The sequence below is a fragment of the Diabrotica undecimpunctata genome, chromosome 7 (genome assembly GCF_040954645.1).
Source record: "Diabrotica undecimpunctata isolate CICGRU chromosome 7, icDiaUnde3, whole genome shotgun sequence".
In the NCBI taxonomy this organism is placed as follows: domain Eukaryota; kingdom Metazoa; phylum Arthropoda; class Insecta; order Coleoptera; family Chrysomelidae; genus Diabrotica; species Diabrotica undecimpunctata.
In genome coordinates, this window is record NC_092809.1 from 79,356,413 (window position 1) to 79,380,340 (window position 23,928).

Here is a 23,928-nt window from a genome sequence, read left to right on the forward strand (position 1 = left end):
GTAAGAACATTGTAAACTGTTCTTCATCTACGAAAATATCATTGTTTTGGGAATTAAAAAGTATATTGGGGGGGGGGCACGATTTTCAGCATCCGGCCAACCATATGCTTTACATGATTTCTTGTTTTTTTATAGGTGTTTCATATTTTTGTATTTAATCTATAAAAAAGATTCATTTTAATTTTTCATTTTTCAAAAGATAATATTTGACACACTTTGATAATATTGTAGTGTTAACATTGTCATTTCCTTTCTGTTTTTTTAATATTTATTATTATTATCTGTTTGTTTACTTACCGAGTAAAACGTAGGTCAGAACAGTGAAAAATAAAGCTGCTCTATCCAAAAATACGATGAAGCTAGAAAATACACCTCTCAAATAGGACGCTTTTGTTATATCACCAATCTCAGTTGACCTTGCTTTTTTTATGACTTTTTCAAACGGTTTCTCCCACGCATACATCTTTATCACCTGTATACCAGATATTACTTCATTCATTAGCTTGACTCTGGTGTCAGTTTTTCCGGAAACTTTTTGTCGAAGGAGGCCCATAAGCTTTGCCATATAACCTATAAAAAAATTAATTATTTGGTAATGGTAAAATTTGAAATATTCGAAATGAAATATTTAATCATTTTAAACAAAAGTATCTTTACAATATATTATATATATATATATATATATATATATATATATATATATATATATATATATATATATATATATATATATAAATATATATATATATATATATATATATATATATATATATATATATATATATATATATATATATATATTTATACTTGAGCAAAAATTAATTACTAAAAACATACCTTGTACGGGTAAAGCAATAATTGCCATCGAAATAACACCTGATAAAGACGAAATTCCAACTTGATTCCAGATTATAAACATAAGTATGGCCACCTGAAGGGGCATCACCCACAACGCATGTAACGGTTGTACCACCATATCAAATCGTTGGACGTCATTTGATAGTAGATTGACAATTTGTCCTGTAGCAGTTTCACCCAAAGATTTTTGATTTAACCGAGTAATCTACAAAAAAATTAAGTAAAATAAATGATTAGAAATTAGAATTTTATATAATATTTTAAGTTATGAAATTGACAATTTGTATTCAATAAAATCAGTATACTTTTACATTAGTACACTTCTTGTATAAATTTTCAATCTTAAATAATTTTTTAATTAACATCAACTTTAAAGAAGAATCAATCAAATTTACCATGGAAAACAAAAACTCACTACCTTTCGTCGATGAATTAATCACAAAGGAGGATAAAGAATATGTAACCGAAGTCTACAGAAAACTAACCCATACCAACAAATATTTAAATTATCACTAAAACTACAACAAAAATATCAAAAAAAAAGATCAAATCATTATATGAAAGCATCTAAAACACCTGCTTCAAAAAAAATTCATTCCAGAAACAAACCTGCTTACAAAGATTTTAAGAAAAAATAATAATCTATTATTATTTATAAACAATAGAATTTCACATGATTGAAGAAATAAAACAACGTTATATCAAAAGCAACCCAGAAACGATCAAAATAAACGATTTGGAAATAAAAATAATACTATATACAAAATGCTTAAAAAAATTTAAAAGGATAGGAAATATATACATCACAACAACATTTAAATTAAACGGCATACTGAAATCTATTCTGTCTAATACAAAACAAAACAACGCATAGAAGAGATCAAAGAATTTCATCTATAAAATATCTTGTGAATGCAACATTTTATGTGGAAGGAACCTCAAGATCACTAAGTGTTAAGATACATGAGCATTAATCATACTTCAAGAACAGAGCCTTTCGCAGATCCCAGATATGTAAACATGCCTGGGACAATTATTACAGAGTACAAAAATTAAAAGATGCATCAATAATCATAAAAGAAACATGCAGCAAAAATAAACAGACCTCATCTTACTAATGAAGAAAAATATGTTTCAAAAAGCCATCAACAGAATTTAGCAACCTTTGGTTACCACTACCAATAGAAGATATCAGTAATAAGAATATGTTAACATTAATGCATTAGCAGAAGGTCAGAGACACATTACCTACAATTATTAACTACATAAGCACACACAAATTAGAATTTGATATCAATTCAGAGGATAAAACATTAATCACCCTCAGAATTTTAACTTAAAACATGACCCTTTGCCTATAGAGATCGAGGCCAAGTAAATCAACGGACAAGTTGGATGTTACAAAGACCCAATTAATAAACATTGACATCTAAAAATATTAAATCTAAAGGAAGTGTTTTGTGCCAAGTACAAGTTAGCAATAACCTTTTTTTTTGTTTTGGTCCTTCTGCACTTCCTGTCATATGATCAACGTAGCCAAAGTGAGTTTGATCATTTTTTTATGAAAATTTACTTTGTGGTAGAGAAATGGGGTAGATTTATTACACAATACACTTTATGTATTATTGCCCGATCTCTCATCGTAACGATATCCAGTTATTTGATCTTTATTTTTAGCACATAACTCATAGCCTATTCGCCACGTTTCGACTACAAGTTTTGTAACAGCAGTCTTGGTATTTAATAATATTTTTATTTGCAGTCAATATTTCGGCAATCCACTTTTCCGTAGCCTCCACTTTAAAATTTAAAAGGTTACTAAAAAAATTACTGGATAAAAAACTTTTTTGTCTGGTTTTCATAGTGTCTTATGCCTTTCGGTTTCTACACTTCATTTTTAACATATATATTCAGGGATTCTACAGTATTCACTGCCTTCCCTCGCCCAATCGTTTCCATCTCACTCTGTTGTCCAATTCTCCATCGTTTAGACCTCTCTTACTCATGGCATGTTCTATATACGTTAGTATGTCTATTTATATTGATGTTCTTGTCTTTATTTCGTCATTACTTCTCCTATCTTTTCTTATTACTTCGTAATGTCATAATACTTCGCACTAATGTTTTATAAATCTGTGCTTTTGTTTTAATATTTAGGTGTCTATCCCACCATACTGAGTTAAGTTGTCGGATTGCTGTTCTTATTTGTCCTAATCTTTGTGTAATTTCTTCCTCTGTTGTTGCCTTTGTCGTGATTATAAATTCCAAGTATTTGAATTTATCCTTTTCTTTGATTGTTATGTTTTCATCAATTTGTAGATCTTCTATGTCTTCTTCTCTTACTCTTGTAGGTAGGTACTCTGTTTTTGCGAGGGTAATATCTAGACCAGCCTTGGTATATTCTTCTTGTAGTTTCTTCATCATGTAGTTGAGGTCGTCTTGGTCTTGTGCAATCACTACTTGATCGTCTGCAAAGCTTAACGTATATAGGTATTCTTTCCGCACCGGTACTCCCATGCCTTCGCATTTTCTTTTCCATGTAGTCAAGACTTTTTAACATTGCTCTTTAAATACATCGAAATCATGTTTGTAACCAGTAATCTAGGATTATTAAGTTTACCCCAGGGTTTGCAAACTGCTTATTTGCTCTTCAGATCATTGTAATTTTAATCTCCTCATCTCTATTTTAGACAAATGGCATTTGCTTCACCTGTACCCATACCAGGTTTTATTAGCTGGGTGAACTAAACCCTGACTTTTTTATAGAGGTGTTACTCCTATATCCTAAACATATTGAAAGAACTTAAGTAATAATGAACTAATAATCGTAATCTACAATACAAATTACCTTTCTGTAGATTAATGATGAAGTCGAAACTCGTATCCTCATTCCAATTGCTTGTAGACCAAAATTCGTGTGATGGAAGAAGAATACAATTAAAAGTGACACTAAAATTAATGATGTACTGAAGAAATACATTTCTCTAAATCTGGTAGAAGTGTCGTCAGTGAATAACTCTATCAACTGTGCAATCAGTACTGGTTTTAGAGACCTATAAAAGATGGTATTAATCTAGTAACAATTTAAACATTTAATTACTTGTATATACATATATATATATATATATACATATATATATATATATATATATATATATATATATATATATATATATATATATATATATATATATATATACCTATATATATATGAAAACAAAAGCATCTAGTAAGAGTTTGCGGTTCACCTAATTTGCTATCAGAGAGAGGTCTCTGGACTTCTTGTTATTTCGTATGAATGTCGCTGCTAGCGTACCTGGCTGTTATTTTGGTTATAATGACCAAATACTAGACTGCATTTCATTTCAGTTGAACTTCCACAAGTGTTCCTGATGTTTTTAATTCTTTTATCTCAGGGTTAAATTCGTGCTTCAATATCTATGCTATTACATGTGAAAGGTAAGGTCCAGAGAATACCGGAATAATAAAAAACACATATGATCTAACACTATATATTGAAATAAAAATAATGAAATAATTCACACTCAAAAGTTTTCAATAAACAAATCTCATATAAGGATTCTCAAAATTTTGTTCTCCGTACGTGAACAATCAAAATTAATGGTACAAACAATATTAATTGAAAACTCAAAATCCCAAACTATTCTAACTCTCCTAATCAAAATATTTATATCCTTTCTAAATTACGTGTAAAAATTGTGTTATCAATAAAAGAAAAAAAACTGCAGAAAACAAAAATATCTCTCTCTGATGATGAGTGGTCCAAATCCTTGTTCCTTGTAGACTGTATTATCTCCTCTCAACCGCTCCCTATGTAATCAGCAATCTTACAACAGATTGTTGCAAGTATATCGTCCTTAATGATCTTCTTCAAAAGCAACAATCATTCAAATTATGATAGCCTTTCTCCTCTCGATAAACTGAATCTCTCGTTGGCCCGAGTGAAATATGACTCTTGGAATATCTTCTCTTTACGATAAACTGAATCTCTCGTTGGCCTGAACAGTGACTCTTGGAATATAAGTAGGAAAATATGACTTACAATATTTTGCTGCTTCAGCTTCTGTCAGATACACTAACTCCACAAAAACTCAATAACATTCAACACTACTGCTTGCTACTTCTTGGAAACCACCAGAGAACAATCACTGTTTGTCTTACAGACTTGGAAAACCAACTGCTTATATTTTCTCTCTCCTCAATCTCGCTAAACTTTTTCCTACATACTTATCCCACCTTTTTCAATCTCCGCCAATCAAAACTCGTCACAATTCCCCCATTTTTTCATTTCGATAACAAACAAATTTTTACCTTTAATTATAAAATTTCCTAAAACTTATTTACAAATAATATTTTCTATAATTCTTAAAAACTAACAAAAACCTCTTTCTAAAATCTCTTCTATTTGTCTCTAATCACTGCATTAATGTATTTTGGAAAACCCCGTTTAATTGTCTTTGGATTTCACTTAAAATTATGCGGGTCACTCAAGTATAACAAAGAAATAATTTATGCAAAGCTTACATTTTGTTTAGTACAGGTAATCCAAGAATTTAATAACTTTCCTTCTTCGAAATGTTTGTTGGATATTATCCTACTTATCTGAATTATTTTAATGTTTTTGAACTTTGAAATATTTTTAAACAAACCAATATTTTTCTCGATTTTACATATCATAACAAATCCCCGCCATTTGATCTGCCGAAAACTCTTTGTTAAATTTTAAAAATGAGAAAAGTTTTCTAGGATCAAATTATTTCACTATGTTATTAAAATCTATTCATGATATTGATAGATGTCGTGAATGTTAAAAATACCCCGTATATTTCCTGTCTCTATGTGCGCTAATTCATAACTATTTACCCCATTTTCCGTATTGACCCTATATGGACCTTCAAATATCGGCATCAATTTAGCACAAATACCATTTTGTAAATTCGACACCCTCAGTGCCTTCACTAAGACTTTATCTCCTTTCTGGAATTTGATAGGCCTTCTTCTTCGGGTTCTCTCTTGTCTTTGGAGATATTTCTCTCCACTTCGTCTCAATCTTCTTTGAACCAACTCGATCACTTCTTCGTATTGTCTGGGGGCGGTGTCTTCCCACGGTCTTGTAGGCATTGTTCCTTTCATTATATATAAAGGCGTCTCTTTGGTAACCGTATTTGGAGCACAATTCAAATAGGTCTCGATCTCAAACACTTTTCTGTCCCAATGCCGATGATTTTCTTCCGCGGCAATTCGTAGAAATTTTGTGACTTCTTGTATAAAACGCTCCGATGGGTTGCTCTGTGGATGACGGATGCTTATAAATTTTGTATCGATGCCCCTCTCTCTTAATTCCCTTTTAAAACGTTCGTTCCTAAAATATGTCGCATTGTCCAATAAAATATTGTCTGGTCTTCCCACCGTTTCTATAAAATTGTCTATCTTCCTAAGTATTTCAATTCCTTTTGTGGTTCTGCATGCGTACAATTTAACATATTTTGAGAAAAGATCCACCATAACTAATATGTGTTTATTCCTTTGAGTTGTTGGTATCAAATCGCTCAACATATCAATAGCAACAATATCCAGTTTCTTCCGAGCTACGACGTTTTTTGTGACGTTTTCATTTTTAAAGTTCCTACTTTTACACTTTTGGCATGTCACACAATTTCGAGTCACCTCTTTGGCTATTGTATAGTCCTGTCGACAAATGTAGTTCTCCCTGAACATAAGCCACACCTTTCTACTTCCAATATGTCCGTTGTCACAGTGTAACTTTAAAAAAACTTCTTTTGCCATTTGCTCCGTGATTACATAGAGTTCTTTACCATCGACCCTCTTAAAATATAGGTTATTTTCTTGTTCAGCCCTTTGCTTTTCTCTTTCATTCAATTCTTCCTGATTTTCCCTGATTTTGGCCAACGAAAATAAGCCTGCTTCTTCTCTCATTATGTTCATGCCTACGTGGAGAGTTTTGTGATCCTCTTTGCGGAATTTTTCATCTCTCGTCAACGCATCAGCCAAAATATTGTCCGTTCCTTTGATATATTTAAATTCAAAATCATATTCTTGGAGTAAAAGAATGCCCCTATGAATTCTATTATTTACCAACCTATTTTTCATTATGTGTATCAACGCTGCGTGGTCCGTTTCAATGGTGAATCTTGCCCCAAGTAGGTAAAAACGTAATTTGTTTACACAAAATAACACACTGGCAAACTCTAATTCAGTAACGCTGTATTTTCTCTCATACGTTTTGGTTACACGGGAAACAAAACATATTGGCACCTCTATATCGTCTTGTATCTGTGATAACACCCCTGCAAATTTTTTTATGGAAGCACCGGTCCTGAGAATGAAAGGTTGCTCATATCTTGGGTGGTGCACTCTTACAGATGTGGAAAACGCTCCTTTTAAATTTTTGAAAGCGATTTCTTGTTCCGTTCCCCATTTCCATCTGACATTTTTCTTAAGTAATGCTATTAGCGGTATTTCTTTTGTACTGAGGTCTGGTATCAGCTTTTTGAAATAGTTTACCATTCCTAAAAATCCCCGCAAAGTTTTTAAATTGGTTGGCCTAGGGTAGTTGTTTATGACTTCAATTCTATCTTCTGCAAGACTAATCCCTTTTGTGTCTAATTTGAATCCTAAATACAATACCTCTTTTTGGAAAAACTGACACTTTTGAATATTTAATTTTAATCCGGCTTGATCAAGTTCTTCGAGAACAGTATGAATATGTCGTAGATGGCTTGTTATATCCGGTGAGAAAATTAATAAATCATCTATGTAATGTACAACAAATTCTCCATGCCTATTTAAAATTGTGTGTAATGCGCGAACCAAAGCAGCGCATGCACTTTGTAGTCCAAATGGTACTACCCTAAATCGGTACACCACTCCGTCGATAGAAAAAGCGGTATAATTTCGACACTTTTCTGCCAAAGGTATTAACCAAAAACTGTGTTTCAAATCGATTTTGGAGAAAATGTGTGATCCTGGGATTCGTCCAAAAATGGCTTCTATGTTCAAAGGCGCTTCGTATTGCGCGATTGTGTGCGAATTAATGTTTCTTGCATCTAAACATAATCGCAAATCACCATTTGATTATTTTACGCATACTATCGGGTTGATATATGGAGAGTCACATCTTTCGATCACCTTGTCTTTGATCATATTTTCAATTTCCTGTCCGACGCTTTGCCTGTATTTATACGGGATTGGATATGTTTTCGATTTAAAATTTTCTAAGTTTTTAACTTTAAAAGAATGTTCATAATTTTTAGCCACTCGGCTTTCTTCATTAATGAGATCTCCATAATTTTCTAAAATCTTCTCTATTTCCTTCTCCATGTTTTCTCCACATATTATTTTTCTTTCATCCTCAGTTTGTTCACATGTGTTCACTGTCCGTATTACTTCTTCACAAAATTCTGGATTCTCGTCCATAATTGCCATTTCTTCTCTGTCCTCTTCCGTTATTTCTTCTTCTATTTTTTCTTTATCTTTAATTTCTATCTGGTATTCCGAGCACCATGTTTCGGCTTCTTCCATTTTTCTGCTTATAACTTCCTTTTTTTCCTGCTTTCTTTTCGAACTCTTCTTCTTTTTTTTTATTCTCTTTTCCTCTTCGGATTGATTTTTTTCTTGAGCTTTCGATTTATCCTCTACCGTCATATTGATTTCTTTATGTTTTTCTTGTCCATTTATCCTTTCAGAAAATTTTCTCCTATCTGTTTCCTTTTCTTCTTCTATGTTGTCTGGTTCTGCTCTGATTTCCAGTTGATTTTCCGAAAAATTGATGGTGATATGTTTTTCACTCAATTCATCAATTCCCGCTATCATATCATGATTTAGATCTTCGATCTCCACACATTGCATAATATAGAATTGGTCTCCCACTCTGATCCGTACTCCTAAACCTTCGTTTACTGTCGTCAATTTTTTTTTTATTTGCACCCACTAAAGCAACCCTCGGAATCTTATACACAAATCTGTCCATATTTAATTCTTTTACTAGTTTTTTATTGATTAACGAAATTTCCGATCCAGAATCAATCAGAATTTTAATCGCTTTATGTTTTATAAATGCATCTAAAAAAATTAGACTGGAATTAGAATTTTGTTTTTCGTTTCCCGCCAACTGTATAAACTCTCTCGGGTGACAAAATATACCGGAGAGTTTTTTACTTTTGTTTAGTGGATGCCTTATTGAAAATCCTGTCTGGATTCATTGAATACTTCTTCTTCCTCCTTTTCTATTGCCACATGATTCATCTCTCTTCTGTTTTGTCGTTGGAATCTCTGATTATTTCTATCGTCCCTTTGTTCGTTCGTATTCCTATTCGGAGGATTTTGTGCATCTCTATTCCTGTTGTGATTTTCATTTGTTCTATTTTGTGTATCATTCCGGTTATCGTAATTTTGTTGTCTATGGTAATTATTGTAATTTCTCGGCCTATATTCGTTTGTTGATCTGGGATGTCGGTTTCTCTGGTCATAATTTGATGAATACCTTCTTTCCGCTCCATTATATTGGTCATGTTGTCTTCTATTTCTCATTTCTTTTCTTTTCGCTTCTTTTAATTGAAGGAATTGGCACAAACTATCAATATCTTGATAGTTTCTCAAAATCACGTGATCTTCCAACGTTTCCTCAAAATGTCTGCTGATCATTTCTACCAGCTGTTCGGTAGAATATTTGTATTCTAGATATTTTGAATTGTTATATATCTGCAAAGCATATCTTTCTTCAGATATTCCCATTTTTTCGTGATATTTTCCATTCTGTAGCTCTTGGTTGATTTCTCTCTGTTTATTTTTCCCCCAGAAATAGTTGAGAAATTTATTTTCAAAATCTGTCCAATTTTCAAACTCATCTTCCTTGCTTTCATACCATAACGCTGCTCCTTCTTTCAAATGGTTTCTAATTGTTTCTTTGCAATCGTCAAAATATCTAATATGTTGTAATTTGGTTTTCAAATTTTTAACAAACGGTACTGGGTGTGTTTTCCGAATATCCCCGCCAAATTGTATTTTCGACTCGCTTGTTCCATGGATGATAACTTCTTTTCTCTCTACCCCTCTTAGTTCAATTTCTGCCATTTGTTTTTCATTTTGCTTTAATCTTCTTTCTATTTCCTTCCTGTCTTCTTGTAGCGCCATTTCAAATTTTTCTTCTAACTGTTCTAATTCTTTTTTCTGTGCAGTCTTAATATCTTTCATTTTAGTTTCTATTTCTTCTCTCTGCATCTCTAGTTTCCTCTCTGTTTCTTCTCTGACTTTTTCTAAACAGACTTTTACCTCATTTTCATATTTGTCAAAACGCTTTTCCATTTTTCTATCATTTTCTTCTAATTTTTGTTCTATTGCTAGCCTTGTTTCCCGTTGGTTTTTCTCTATTGTTTGTGTCTGTATTTGCATCATTGCTAATAATTTTTCCAGCATCCCTGTTTCTTTTCTTTCCTCCATTATTGTAGCATTTCCTTCATTATCCGATCCTTCATCAGTAATTGTTTCCTCTTCTCTGTTATCCTCCTTCCTTTCTTGCATTTTGCTTTGACTCCTTGTGGTCGACATGTTGTTTCTTTTCGTTACTGTTTTTGTCCCCGCCAAATGTGAAATTTTACAACACTCTATATGTTTCAGAACACGACAATATTTCTCCCCAAATGTATTAAATTTTCACGACAAATATCAAATATGCAATCAGTAAAATTCAAATAATTCAAAATAAATATCAAATGTACGATTGGTAAAGAAAATAAAATCAAATAATTCAATAGCAGTAAATATCCACTAACTACGATCAATCAATAAATCAAATTTATATTCCCTGGAAAAATTGTCAAAATACTTTCAAATTCAAATTCCCTCAATGTTATATGTTTTTATCTCTGGATCACCTGTACTTATTCCAGATCTCTTTCCCTTCCTTCAAATGTAAAGCTGCGATATTTTCAAGCCCCACGTTTTGGAAGCCAGTTATTGTGATATTTAAAGTCTTGGTGCGCCAAGCAATAATTAGCTAATTAATTTTTTTGATTAATTAAAATTATTTAAATGATATGATTATGACTCTATCACAATTTTTAATTCTTTTATCTCAGGGTTAAATTCGTGCTTCAATATCTATGCTATTACATGTGAAAGGTAAGGTCCAGAGAATACCGGAATAATAAAAAACACATATGATCTAACACTATATATTGAAATAAAAATAATGAAATAATTCACACTCAAAAGTTTTCAATAAACAAATCTCATATAAGGATTCTCAAAATTTTGTTCTCCGTACGTGAACAATCAAAATTAATGGTACAAACAATATTAATTGAAAACTCAAAATCCCAAACTATTCTAACTCTCCTAATCAAAATATTTATATCCTTTCTAAATTACGTGTAAAAATTGTGTTATCAATAAAAGAAAAAAAACTGCAGAAAACAAAAATATCTCTCTCTGATGATGAGTGGTCCAAATCCTTGTTCCTTGTAGACTGTATTATCTCCTCTCAACCGCTCCCTATGTAATCAGCAATCTTACAACAGATTGTTGCAAGTATATCGTCCTTAATGATCTCCTTCAAAAGCAACAATCATTCAAATTATGATAGCCTTTCTCCTCTCGATAAACTGAATCTCTCGTTGGCCCGAGTGAAATATGACTCTTGGAATATCTTCTCTTTACGATAAACTGAATCTCTCGTTGGCCTGAACAGTGACTCTTGGAATATAAGTAGGAAAATATGACTTACAATATTTTGCTGCTTCAGCTTCTGTCAGATACACTAACTCCACAAAAACTCACTAACATTCAACACTACTGCTTGCTACTTCTTGGGAACCACCAGAGAACAATCACTGTTCGTCTTACAGACTTGAAAAACCAACTGCTTATCTTTTCTCTCTCCTCAATCTCGCTAAACTTTTTCCTACATACTTATCCCACCTTTTTCAATCTCCGCCAATCAAAACTCGTCACAATTCCCCCATTTTTTCATTTCGATAACAAACAAATTTTTACCTATAATTATAAAATTTCCTAAAACTTATTTACAAATAATATTTTCTATAATTCTTAAAAACTAACAAAAACCTCTTTCTAAAATCTCTTCTATTTGTCTCTAATCACTGCATTAATGTATTTTGGAAAACCCCGTTTAATTGTCTTTGGATTTCACTTAAAATTATGCGGGTCACTAAAGTATAACAAAGAAATAATTTATGCAAAGCTTACATTTTGTTTAGTACAGGTAATCCAAGAATTTAATAACTTTCCTTCTTCGAAATGTTTGTTGGATATTATCCTACTTATCTGAATTATTTTAATGTTTTTGAACTTTGAAATATTTTTAAACAAACCAATATTTTTCTCGATTTTACATATCATAACAATATATATATATATATATATATATATATATATATATATATATATATATATATATATATATATATATATATATATATATATATATATATATATAAATATATATATATATATATATATATATATATATATATATATATATATATATATATATATATATATATATATAAATATATATATATATATATATATATATATATATATATATAAATATATAACTGTTTTGGATGGGTTGGAGTCAATAAAAGGGCTATTGGTTAACTATTTTTTTATTCTCGAGCTTTCAATTGTGTTTACAATTATTATCAAGAGCTAAAAAAGACAAAATACTTACAAGGTTGAACTAAAAAGAAAAAACAATTTTTGTTTTAATTCTGCAATCAAAATTAAAAAACCATCTTATGCTTTGGCAGAGTATGTAATCGATAAACACCATATTATGGATTTTGATAACATTAAAATTTTATGTAATGAAAGTAATAAATTTAAAAGGACTTTTTTGGAAATGGTTTTTTTTTATTTCAAATTACATGTCTCGGCTGCTGTGGCCATTGACACGAGGAACTGTATTACAGAAAACAATAAATTAAGTTACATTGATATCTAAAAAAAAGAGAAACTAAAAAACTAGCAGATGAATACAAAATTAAAATATAGATAGGTGATACAATTACAACAGGTGATATAATTTACAGTTTTTAAGGAACTCTATCACATTAGACATATTGTTTTTGGAATTTAAAATATCACATAAACCTCCGTGGATACCATGTTTGATCCATGCTGCTGCGTACTGGTTACATTCCACAAGTATATGGTGTACACTTAGACGGGAGTTGCAATATTGGCAGTTTGGAGGTTCTTCTGGAACCATCAGATATCCGTGGGTTAGCCGGGTGTGCCCAATTCTAAGCCTTCTAATGATGGTCTTCGATTTTCTTTCCGTAGAAAAAATTCTAGGTCCTAAAATGTTTGGTTGGATGGACTTTAGTTGGGTAGTGCACCTGTTCCATTGATTTTGCCACATTGAGGTAGATAACTTTTTAATTTCAATTATTATATCTTGAAACAATTGGCATTTTTCATCTGTAAGGTCAGAGCGACGTGCTTCATTTGCTGCGTGGTCAGCATTCTCATTTCCTTTAATACCAACATGTGAAGGATTCCATATCATCGAAACCGAAGTGTTGTATTTAGCAAGTGCTGTACATCTTTCGTGGATCTCATTAACTAACGGATTTGATGTGTAGATTTTTCTAATGGAATTTATGGATGATAATGAATCTGTACAGATTGCTAAGTTTTTGGTACCCTGCGTTGGAACCTCTAGAGCTTTAAGTATAGCGTAGAGTTCTGCTGTGAATATACTGGTAATCTTGGGTAGTCTATACATTGCTAGTCTGTTATTTGTGGAAGTCACAGCACATCCGACACTGTCTTCGTCTTTAGATGCATCTGTGAATATTATGTTATCAAACTTGCCTCGATTAATTATGTCATTAAAAGTTTGTTTCATGAGTATCGTGGAGGTTTCCATTTTCTTATATCTGCACAAATTTACGTTAAAGTCAGGTAATATTTTTAGCCAAGGTGGAGTATTGGGCTGATTAATGGGGGTGGTATGATTTAGGTCAAAATTTTCTAAGAGTGGGGATAGAAACTGTAGTGATGAATTGGCAGTAGCTCTACTGTGTGCTCCTGTTAATTGAAAATTTTTAATAAGTTGGAATGATATATTATTTGGGTTTGCAGAGACCTTAGCAAAATAGGAGTTTAGTAGACGTTGTCTTCTAATATTTAGAGGGGGTTCACACGATTCGACATATAAGCTTTCTGCAGGGCTAGATCTGAAGGCTCCAAGGCATATTCTTAATGAAGTGTTTTGAATTGTATCTAGTGATTTTAAATAAGTTTTGGGGGCAGACATATATAATATCGATCCATAGTCTAACTTAGATCTTATTAGGGCTCTGTATAAACTTAATAGGACTTCTTCTTCGGCTCCCCATTGTCGATTGGCTACTGATTTTAAGAGATTTATATTTTTTGAGTCACTGGCTTTAGTTTTTTCTATATGTCTCTTCCATGTTAATTTTTTGTCGAAAATTACCCCTAAAAATTTGTGATTTTCAACTACTTGTAGTGGATGCTCTTTTAATTTTATGAGTGGAAGAGTTTGTTTATATTTTTTGCTAAAGTTAATCACTTTAGACTTTGTAGGCGAGAAGCTAAAACCAATGTTGTTAGACCAGTGAGAAATATTATCAATAGTATTTTGCAAAAGAGTGCTAGTGGAGCTTGTTACTTTATCCGAGCAGTAAATAACTAGATCATCCGCATAGATATTATGTTTGACAGGGGGTTGTACTAAGGAACTAAGGTCGTTAAGAAGCAGTAAAAATAAGGTTGTGCTGAGGACTGATCCTTGAGGTACTCCTGTCTCCAGGATATATGAGGGAGACATTTTACCATATGCAGAAACTTTGAAACTTCTGTTAGTTAAAAAAGTCTCAACAAATAGATATATGTTTCCAGACAAATTAGACTCTTTAAGTTTTTCTAGAATTGCCGGCCTTGATGCTGTGTCAAAAGCACTTTCTATATCGAGTGAAACAGTTATAAGGTCGTTTCTATTAGAGAATGCTTCTATGATATCGGATTGAAGAGTGATAAGATTATCCATCGTGCAACGATTTGGACGAAATCCTGATTGAGCGGTATTGATAATATTATGTTTTTCAAGATACCAAAGTAAGCGTTTGTTGACAATTTTTTCCAGGAGTTTGCAAAGTGTGCACGTTAATGAGATGGGTCTAAATGACATAGTTGTATTGGCAGAAGTATCATTTTTCTTGAGTGGAATTGTTATAGCTTGTCGCCAAAGTGTTGGAAATTGGTTACCTAGCCATATGTTGTTGTAGAATTCTAGTAACTTTATTAGGGTATCTTCATGTAGATTTTTTAGGAATATCGATGGAATACCATCCGGCCCTGCAGCACTGATCTTTAGGGACTTAACAGCTTCGACTAATTCGTCGATTGTTAGTGGGAGATTGACAGGATGATCATTGGAATTTGGATTCTTACGTACAACACCTTTATTTTTTATGTTTGTTGGTCCAGTACAGTTGTTATCAAGTTTAGATTTATTTAAATAGTATTTGGCAAGTGTGTTTACAATCTGCTGGTCATCAGTTATGACATTGTTATTTTCTATAATGGCTGGAATTTTGTATGTTGTATATCTACCTTTCATCTGTTTTATTTTAGTCCATATTTGACTAGAAGGTGTGTCGGAAGTTATGCTACTGATGTATTTGTTCCATGAGTTCTTTTTGCTTTCTTTAACAATTCGCTTAGATTTAGCTCTTAGTTTTCTAAGATTTATTAGGCCCGCTTGGTTTCTAGTTTTACGATATCGGTTTTGGAAATGGTTTGTATTAGCAAAAGTGATAATAGTTTAAACAAAAGATCAGAAATTCAAAATTTAAGCAAAATTTATAATTATATTCTTTCTTTATGATTTATATATAAAACTTGTAAAATGTCATATTTAATTCTCCATATATCTGTCACATTTTTTCAGACATCTGTCAACGGTGAATAAATCTTCTTCTTTTTGTTACTAAACAAAAAAGAATGTTTAAACGAAATTTTACTTTTGGCAATATAATTGTCAAAAATAAAAATTTTATGTTGGCATTTATGACATTGAGGCTATTTGTAATTGGTTGCTATTTGAACGTATTTATAAATTCAATTATTTTTGTATTAAAAAAATGTTTTCAAAATTATAAAAAATTTCGGAGAAACATTTATTGGATTGAAACATTTTTGTATTAAATATTTTGAAAATGTATTAGCAGTAATTTTTACTAAACTAATTTTTATTTGGTAAGTTAACAAAAATTGTTTTTTCTTTTTAGTTCAACCTTGTAAGTATTTTGTCTTTTTTAGCTCTTGATAATAATTGTAAACACAATTGAAAGCTCGAGAATAAAAAAATAGTTAACCAATAGCCTATTTATTGACTCCAACCCATCCAAAACAGTTATATATTTGTTCCAAACGAGTCACAAGTACTTCTTTTTTCTTATATATATATATATATATATATATATATATATATATATATATATATATATATATATATATATATATATATATATAATATATATATATATATATATATAAATTTATATATATATATATATATATACATCCCGCTATCCTTTTAAACTCTTTTCACGTTGCAGTAATTTAGCATCACCAAGAATTGCTATCATTTTCTTTTTATAAATTGTGTATGTTCGTTTAGTGTACCTTTGTAGGCTTGGCACTGTTGTCGGTTTTTCAATATTCCGATTATTTTATATATATTTAATTTTTTACGTCATACCTACGTTTTAACATCGAGTGGTAAAATCACTGTATTTGGCATCATTTTAGAGCCAATAGATGTTGCCGGTATTAATCCTTAAAATAATATTTTAGATACCTAAATATCGATCGCTTTGGGTCAAGTTCGAATAACGACATTGAAACTACCTGCTCACGAGTTGCAGTCTCAAAGGGTTTTTTTCTTCGTTTAGATGTTATATTTATTCAACCTAGATATTTTTGCCCAGAGAATCGTGTAGGGGAATATTTTACATAAATTTCAATTTACAACCTGTTTAGTCGAAGCTATCGATGAATAGTTTGAGATAAATATTATGGTTTTATGGGATTAAGGCCTTAATTATTGGTTGTGATCGTGTAAATATTTGAAATTTTGATTTCCATTCCGGAAATCGTTCTCAACAAACGTTTTTTTGTACAAAATGTGTATACACATGTTTACATAATTTGTACAATAAACAAAGTTATTGTAAAATAATAGTGGAAATCGTATCGTTAAATATTAGTTAATTAAAAATGTAATTTTCATCTCAATAACGACCAATAATTGTGGCTTAATCACATAAAAAAATAATATTTGACTTTGACCATGCCATAAGAAAGTAGTTCACGGAACCTCGCTAAATAGTTTAAAAAAATCTTATACAGAAATTTAAATTCTAAATAGTATGAGGGGTAGCTGACGAAAAATTCGTAAAGACGTACAGTTGATTTTGCTTTGTTTTTTTAAACAATCTTAAAAGGCAAAAAAAAATTATTTTTTGCTTATAAAACGTATTGTATACATTCTAAAGAAAAATAATTCAAATAAAAGTTGTAGACCATAAAAAGATTTTTATGTAGAGAAATACCAAATTTAAATACATAAATAATTGATATAATTTCAAAAAACCGTAAACTCTAAGATATTATGTTTGTAGTAATTTAAAAATTGTTAATAACTTTGTTTTTTGCCTAACGACAGGTAATATAGCTACTTGAAATTATGGCAATTGATCAGTTATTAAAGTGTGCTAAATATCAAGCAGATCAAAAAATATTTTACAATTTATTCAATTTATTTATGACAGAAAGCGATTATGTAAACAACCGTACTTGTCCAAACAGTATGACTCTCTCTAAGTATTTTCTAACTTGCAATCGATTCTTTGCGCTTTCTGTTTTAGGGTATATTAAAAAAACTTTAACATATTATTAAATTTCTTAATAAAAACCAGTTTGGATATGGGACTTTTTAGTCTTTAGACCACTTCACGTTTTTTAGTTTCTTTGACAAGTGAGGATTGTCTATTCCCTTATTTCTTAATATGGGCTATGAGCAATTATCTAGTCAACACTATTATAGAAGTTACCCATACTTTTCCAGTAGTCATTCAGACGGTTCATCTTAATTGTCCCCATATGGAACATAAGTCCGAGAAAAGTCTTAAATTCTGTTTGTGTTGTCTCTTTCCAAAACGCAATCCTCGATTTTTCTGAACGACTTTGTGCAAATATTTTGTCAGAGTCAATCAGAGTCACTTCCACCATTCATTTAATCTACATCGTCCTCGTCAGATGCTTCTAACAATGATTGTAATTCAGCAGTGGTCAATCTACGTTTATGTTCACATCTAGCTTTTTTAGATGTCGAAGGCATATTATTTACATCCATCGTTTTATAAATACTATAACTCACTTTTACGGAGGTAATTAACAATAAAAACGTTCTACTAGAAACTATCAACTTACGACTTCCAATACTATAAGGCCACTTGAGGTACAATACGTTTTTACTCAATAATAGTTCCTGTATAAGTAAAATTGTTTTTTAATGTGCTTCATTGGAGCACACTAGACATATTCCAGTTTTGCCATCACATTATTCAGAGTATGTCTTTTTTAACTTTTTTATCGTCCTTTCTACTAGTCATGCTTCTTCTTAAAATTTTGTTACATCTTGTACACTTTCTTCTCTTTGTATAATCTACATCGCTTTGCCTGAGATGGTATTTTTGGGTGTAACTGGTCGTGAGGGTTACAACATTTCTTTATTTGCATATGCCTTCGCGAACTCCAGTCTGAACTCAAGGATAGGTTGTCGCTTTTTTACGTTTTCTATTATTTAGCAACTAAGAATTGACTACTGCGGTATTAAATGCGGTATTAAATATCAATTCTACTGTCTTTTTCACCAAGTTATAATCGAGATTAGTTTGTGGTTTTAGTACTTGTGTATAATTTTTCTTTTCATTTGATTAAACCAAGATACAACTTTTATGTTTAAATGTTGTAAGGGTTAAAACTGGTCTTTTGTCGGCCCATTTTATCACTTGTAAAATCAATAACGGGGTTAAGTTTCATCGTGAGTAACTGGTTGCAACTTTTTTAATCAAGATTTTGGTTTTACATGTTTTTATAGTAAAACATCTGCACATGAATAATTCGTTTCTTGAACAATGATTTTAATTCATCGACCAATATTCTAAAATAAGGTTTTATTACGTCGTCCGGAATATTATAAACTGGTTTCCTTTCACAAAGCATTGGAAATATGGTTTACATTCTATATTTAGAAAAATCTTTTACTGCAACTCTTGTTAGACCTAAACTAAATTAATACACAAAACAAATTAATCTATTTTTTTATAGAAATGCAGATTCCTGTCGGATTTTTATCAGTGCGGCATGAGTCACTGGTGTCTCGTATATCCGGACCTCTTATCGCATTACAAACATAATTCTCAATTAGCAGTGCGGTACAAGATAGATTTAGGTCGTATAATCTTAAAGCCGTAATAAGACCATAAGACCGTATGTTATAAATAAATATATTCCTATAAGAATTATCTTGAAAGATGAAAAAAAAAATACAATAAAAAAGTGCAATATTAAATGTTATTTAAAAAATAATAAGTCATTCACGGGCGTACAGTTAAAAACAAAAGTTTTCAGTGTTCTATTGCTTGATTATTATTATCTGTTATTCTGATGATGTTGACATTTTTTCCTGGTCTGATCTTCCTCAACTAACGTCATCTTTCTTAATTGGTGGGTTGTATTGTTCAGGTCTCTTTAAGTGTTTTTGTTGCTATCCATAGTGAATGATCTTCTTTAGACAATGTACTAATGTAGTGTTAAAATGTGGCATTGCGTGCATCATGTAGCGCTGATCTTAATTGTCTGATTATCTATCTCTTGCTCTTCATTTTTCGACTATTAGTTGTATAATATAATTCGGAGTGTTATTTGTGTTTTCTTGATTTGGAATTGTTAATCGTGTAGCTCCATATGAAATAGTAGAAGATGAAAACGGCAGCATATTCATCCATAAAAAAAGGAAACGCGATAAAGATATCTGAAATAACTGTTTTATGTTATAACGAGATGAAATAGTCCGAAATTACCAAAACAGGTGAACAGGGCACTATAAAGTAGTAGAATTATCTATGAAACAGATTGAATGGGGAAAAGAAGTAAGCTTAGACCAAATACCAGCAGGAATTATTCAACTGGGGAAAAAAATTAAATGGATAACAATATTCACTCCATTTACAGAAAAGGCGTTGACCTGCAAAAATTTTAAGAACTTCTTTAATAGCCTCCAGTCAACAATTTCCTAATCATGTTTAAAAAACGTACGGAATGCACTGTATATACTAACCCAAGTCGTCAACATACTTGTTGCAGTTATGTATTACGATCAACTTAAAGGTTATGCACGACTCCCCTTGTATAGATACACAGGCATGCACATGCGGGGGAAAAAAGATTTGTCATACCGTTACATTATATCACATTTTAACGTTGAATATTTTATGGCCCCCTTTGGGTTATAAAACGAATGATCGACTTTTTCTCGCACAGATCCCTCCTATGTAACTTTACAAAGCTAGTCCTTTGCTGGGTATTAAAGAACCGTCTATGGCCATCATATAATTTTACGCTAATATTTCACGTTCTGCGACGCATTCCACATTTGACACACTGTCTTGTTAGTTTTCTGTCATTCTATTTGTTAAATCCTATCTCATTCTCGTCACAGCGTTAAGGAGCAGTCAATGTGTGCACTGAACGGGAGGCATATGTCTAACAGTGAACGTTGGAGATTTTTCGAGTTTATCATATCTTCTTCTTTGAGTGCCTCTCCTATCGGAGATTGGATATCATTAGGGCGATTCTAATTTTATTTACTGCTGTTTTGAATAATTCGTTAGTGGTACAGCCAAACCACTCTCTTAAATTTCTCATCCAGGACATTTTTCCACGGCCTGGATTTGTGCGTCCTTGGATTTTTTCTTGCATTATATTTTGTAGGAATGTGTACTTTTGTCCTCTCATCAGGAGACCAAACTATTAGTTTTCTCTTTTTTATATTCAGTATAACTTCTGGATCGTTATTTATTCTGCGTATTAGCTCTTCATTTGTAATTTTATCCACCCAACTTATTTTTAGTATACAGCGGTAGCACCACATCTCAAAGCATTCAAGATTTTTAACATTCTTCTGTTTAAGAGTCCATGCCTCAACAACCGTAAAGCAAAGTACAGAACACATACTAAGTAGTTAACTAAAAGTGGACGTATGTCTATATAGTAATACACCATCGTATTATCTCCGTTAAAGCGTGTTGATGTATTTGAGTTCTACGTCGTAGTATTTTATTAATTAAATGGTACCATTTGAGGTACTGTACGTCACGATTGGACTAATAGGATCGAAGATACATAACTAAGGCCCTTTTGCCAGGCTACTCTATTTAATTTTTATATCTCATTGTATTCTATTAGTTAAATTCTATCATTTGAGATACGAAACGTCATGATTGGACTAATAGGACCGCATATACATAACTAAGGCCCTTTTGACAAGCTGATGTATTTTATTTTTCTATCTTATTGTATTCGATTGGTTAAATCCTATTATTTGAGGTACTGTACATCACGATTGGGCTACTAAAAACGAAGATACGTAACTAAGGCCCTTTTGACGTGATGCTGTATTTGATTTCTATGTCATTGTATTCTATTGGTTAAGTGCTATCATTTGAGGTATTGTACGTCACGATTGGACTAATAGGGCCGAAGATACATAACTAAGGCCATTTTGACATGCTACTCCATTTAATTTTTATACCTCATTGTATTTTTTATTTGTTAAATCCTTTCATTTGAGGTACAGCACGTCATGATTGGACTAATAGAACTAAAGATACACAACTAAGGCCCTTTTGACATTGTTCTGCATTTGACTTTTCTATCCCGTTGTATTATTTATGTTAAATCCTATCATTAGAGGTACTATACGTCACGATTGGACATGTTGCTGTATTTAATTTTTTTATTTCATTGTTTTCAATTGTTAAATCCTGTCGTTTGAGATACTGTACGTCACGATTGGACTTATAGAAACGAAGATATATAATTAAGGCCTTTTTGACATTTTGCTATATTTGATTTTTCTGTCTTATTGTATTTTATTGGTTAAATCCTATCATTTGAAGGAATGTACGTCGCGACTGGACAAATTAGAGCGAAGATACAATAGGTAGTTGCAATATATCATAACCCGTTACTTTTAACCAAACATGATGCCAGAATGATTTGTGAATGAAAAAAAATATATACATATATATTCTTAAATTTACTATTTCGTTGTGGGTAATATTATATTCAAGAGCGATGCCAAATTTCTGATGCTAAAATGATTGATAATGAAAGTGGGATATACATTTTCATGTATATAATGGCAGCGAGTAAACGGTAAAACCCTGAACTAAATATATATAATATTTTCACTGTACCATCATTTTAGACTCAAACATTTTCTGGAATAAACTTATATAACTCAGTAAGGGATAAAAAGAGAAATCGGATATTTTAAAATACCAACACGGTATCAAAACTCTAATCAATGAGATGGTTAAAATTCTTGTAACAAGTACGGGAAAACAGTTATTAAGGTCTTGTAAAGTAGCATCGATATACAGATGCTACTTTGCAAGACGATGCTAAATTGATTGTAAAAGCATAATGTATCGATGCGAAAATGATAGTAGGATGTATATATATATATATATATATATATATATATATATATATATATATATATATATATATATATATATATATATATATATATATATATATATATATATATATATATATATATATATCTACGGCATAAAGTGGACTCCGCCCATGTTAAAATTCAGGTTCAAGTGAGCTCCGTGGTCAAGTGGCCACCGATATACGGAGCTCACTTGACCATTCAATAATATTGGCTCTGTCGATTCGTCAACATGTATAGTTTCACAATTTTTAAAAATTTTGTGGAGCCCCTAAGTACCCCTGTATCATAAATGTATATCGCTTAGTTCACGTGTATATATTATAGGGGTCGTTCAGATCTTGTTCCGTGTATATTGGAACCATACGTATATCGGTTTAAGTAAGCTCTGATAGTTTGGCAACCATGGGATTAAGCCGTTTATTTCCAGCGTATATTCTAAACGGTTCATATAGACTCCTTACTTTTGTTATCATTCATACGCATTACAGTATGTAACAGATATGTGTACTACCAAATACCTGTTTTTGGTAGGTACGTGCTTTTCTAAAAATAGATTTATAGATACAAAAGGATTTCATTACCAAGTTGGATGTGTTTTTTCATATGCGAAAATTTCCTAATGTATTTTGTTAACGTATGTCTTTATACGTTTTATTTAAGAATCCGGTTAATAAGAACTTCTTTTATTTCATCCATTGTTTCATGATATCTTATATACAGCTTTTTTATTATTTTAATTCTTCTATTTTATTATTTTATTTTTTTCTGGATTCTGTTTCTTATTATTCTATTTTTTAATTCTGGATAGAAGGTTATCTCAAAATAAATATTTAAGTGCTAAAATAGATATTTTTTGTTAAAATGGGTAGTAGTGCACAAAAAAGGGAAGAATGATTAATTTTTCTAACATGAATTATACCACTTCACCAATATTACATATTTCTGAATGTTTTATCTCGTATTTAGGAGTAATATGTAATCAATATAAGTGGAGTTAGTGTCAAATTTGCAATGATCTTTATAAGTAATAGCTTACTGACTGTACTTTACATGTTCAGTTCACATAAATAAACCTTGTCCCTTCAAAAAGAGCGATTTGAACGGTAAAGTTAACTAAGAAAGTGCGATAAGTCTTGTACCACCCCACATGCACACAAGTTAACCGGTGTTTGCAGGCAAGAGTCCTCCTGGCAGATTTAAGGAAGATAACTACCATA

The 23,928-nt window shown here is 31.3% G+C and overlaps 1 protein-coding gene across 1 annotated transcript in view; it reads right to left on the reverse strand.

Moving 5' to 3' along the window:
* LOC140445519 (ATP-binding cassette sub-family C member 4-like) overlaps window positions 1–23,928 on the reverse strand; it is a 111,674-nt gene that overhangs the window by 42,086 nt on the left and 45,660 nt on the right. The window contains exons 3-5 of the mRNA XM_072537600.1: window positions 3,707–3,911; window positions 838–1,063; window positions 298–570 (exon numbers count right to left, since the gene is read on the reverse strand). Coding sequence (XP_072393701.1) covers window positions 298–570; window positions 838–1,063; window positions 3,707–3,911 — 704 coding nt within the window. The remainder of the gene's footprint in view (window positions 1–297; window positions 571–837; window positions 1,064–3,706; window positions 3,912–23,928) is intronic.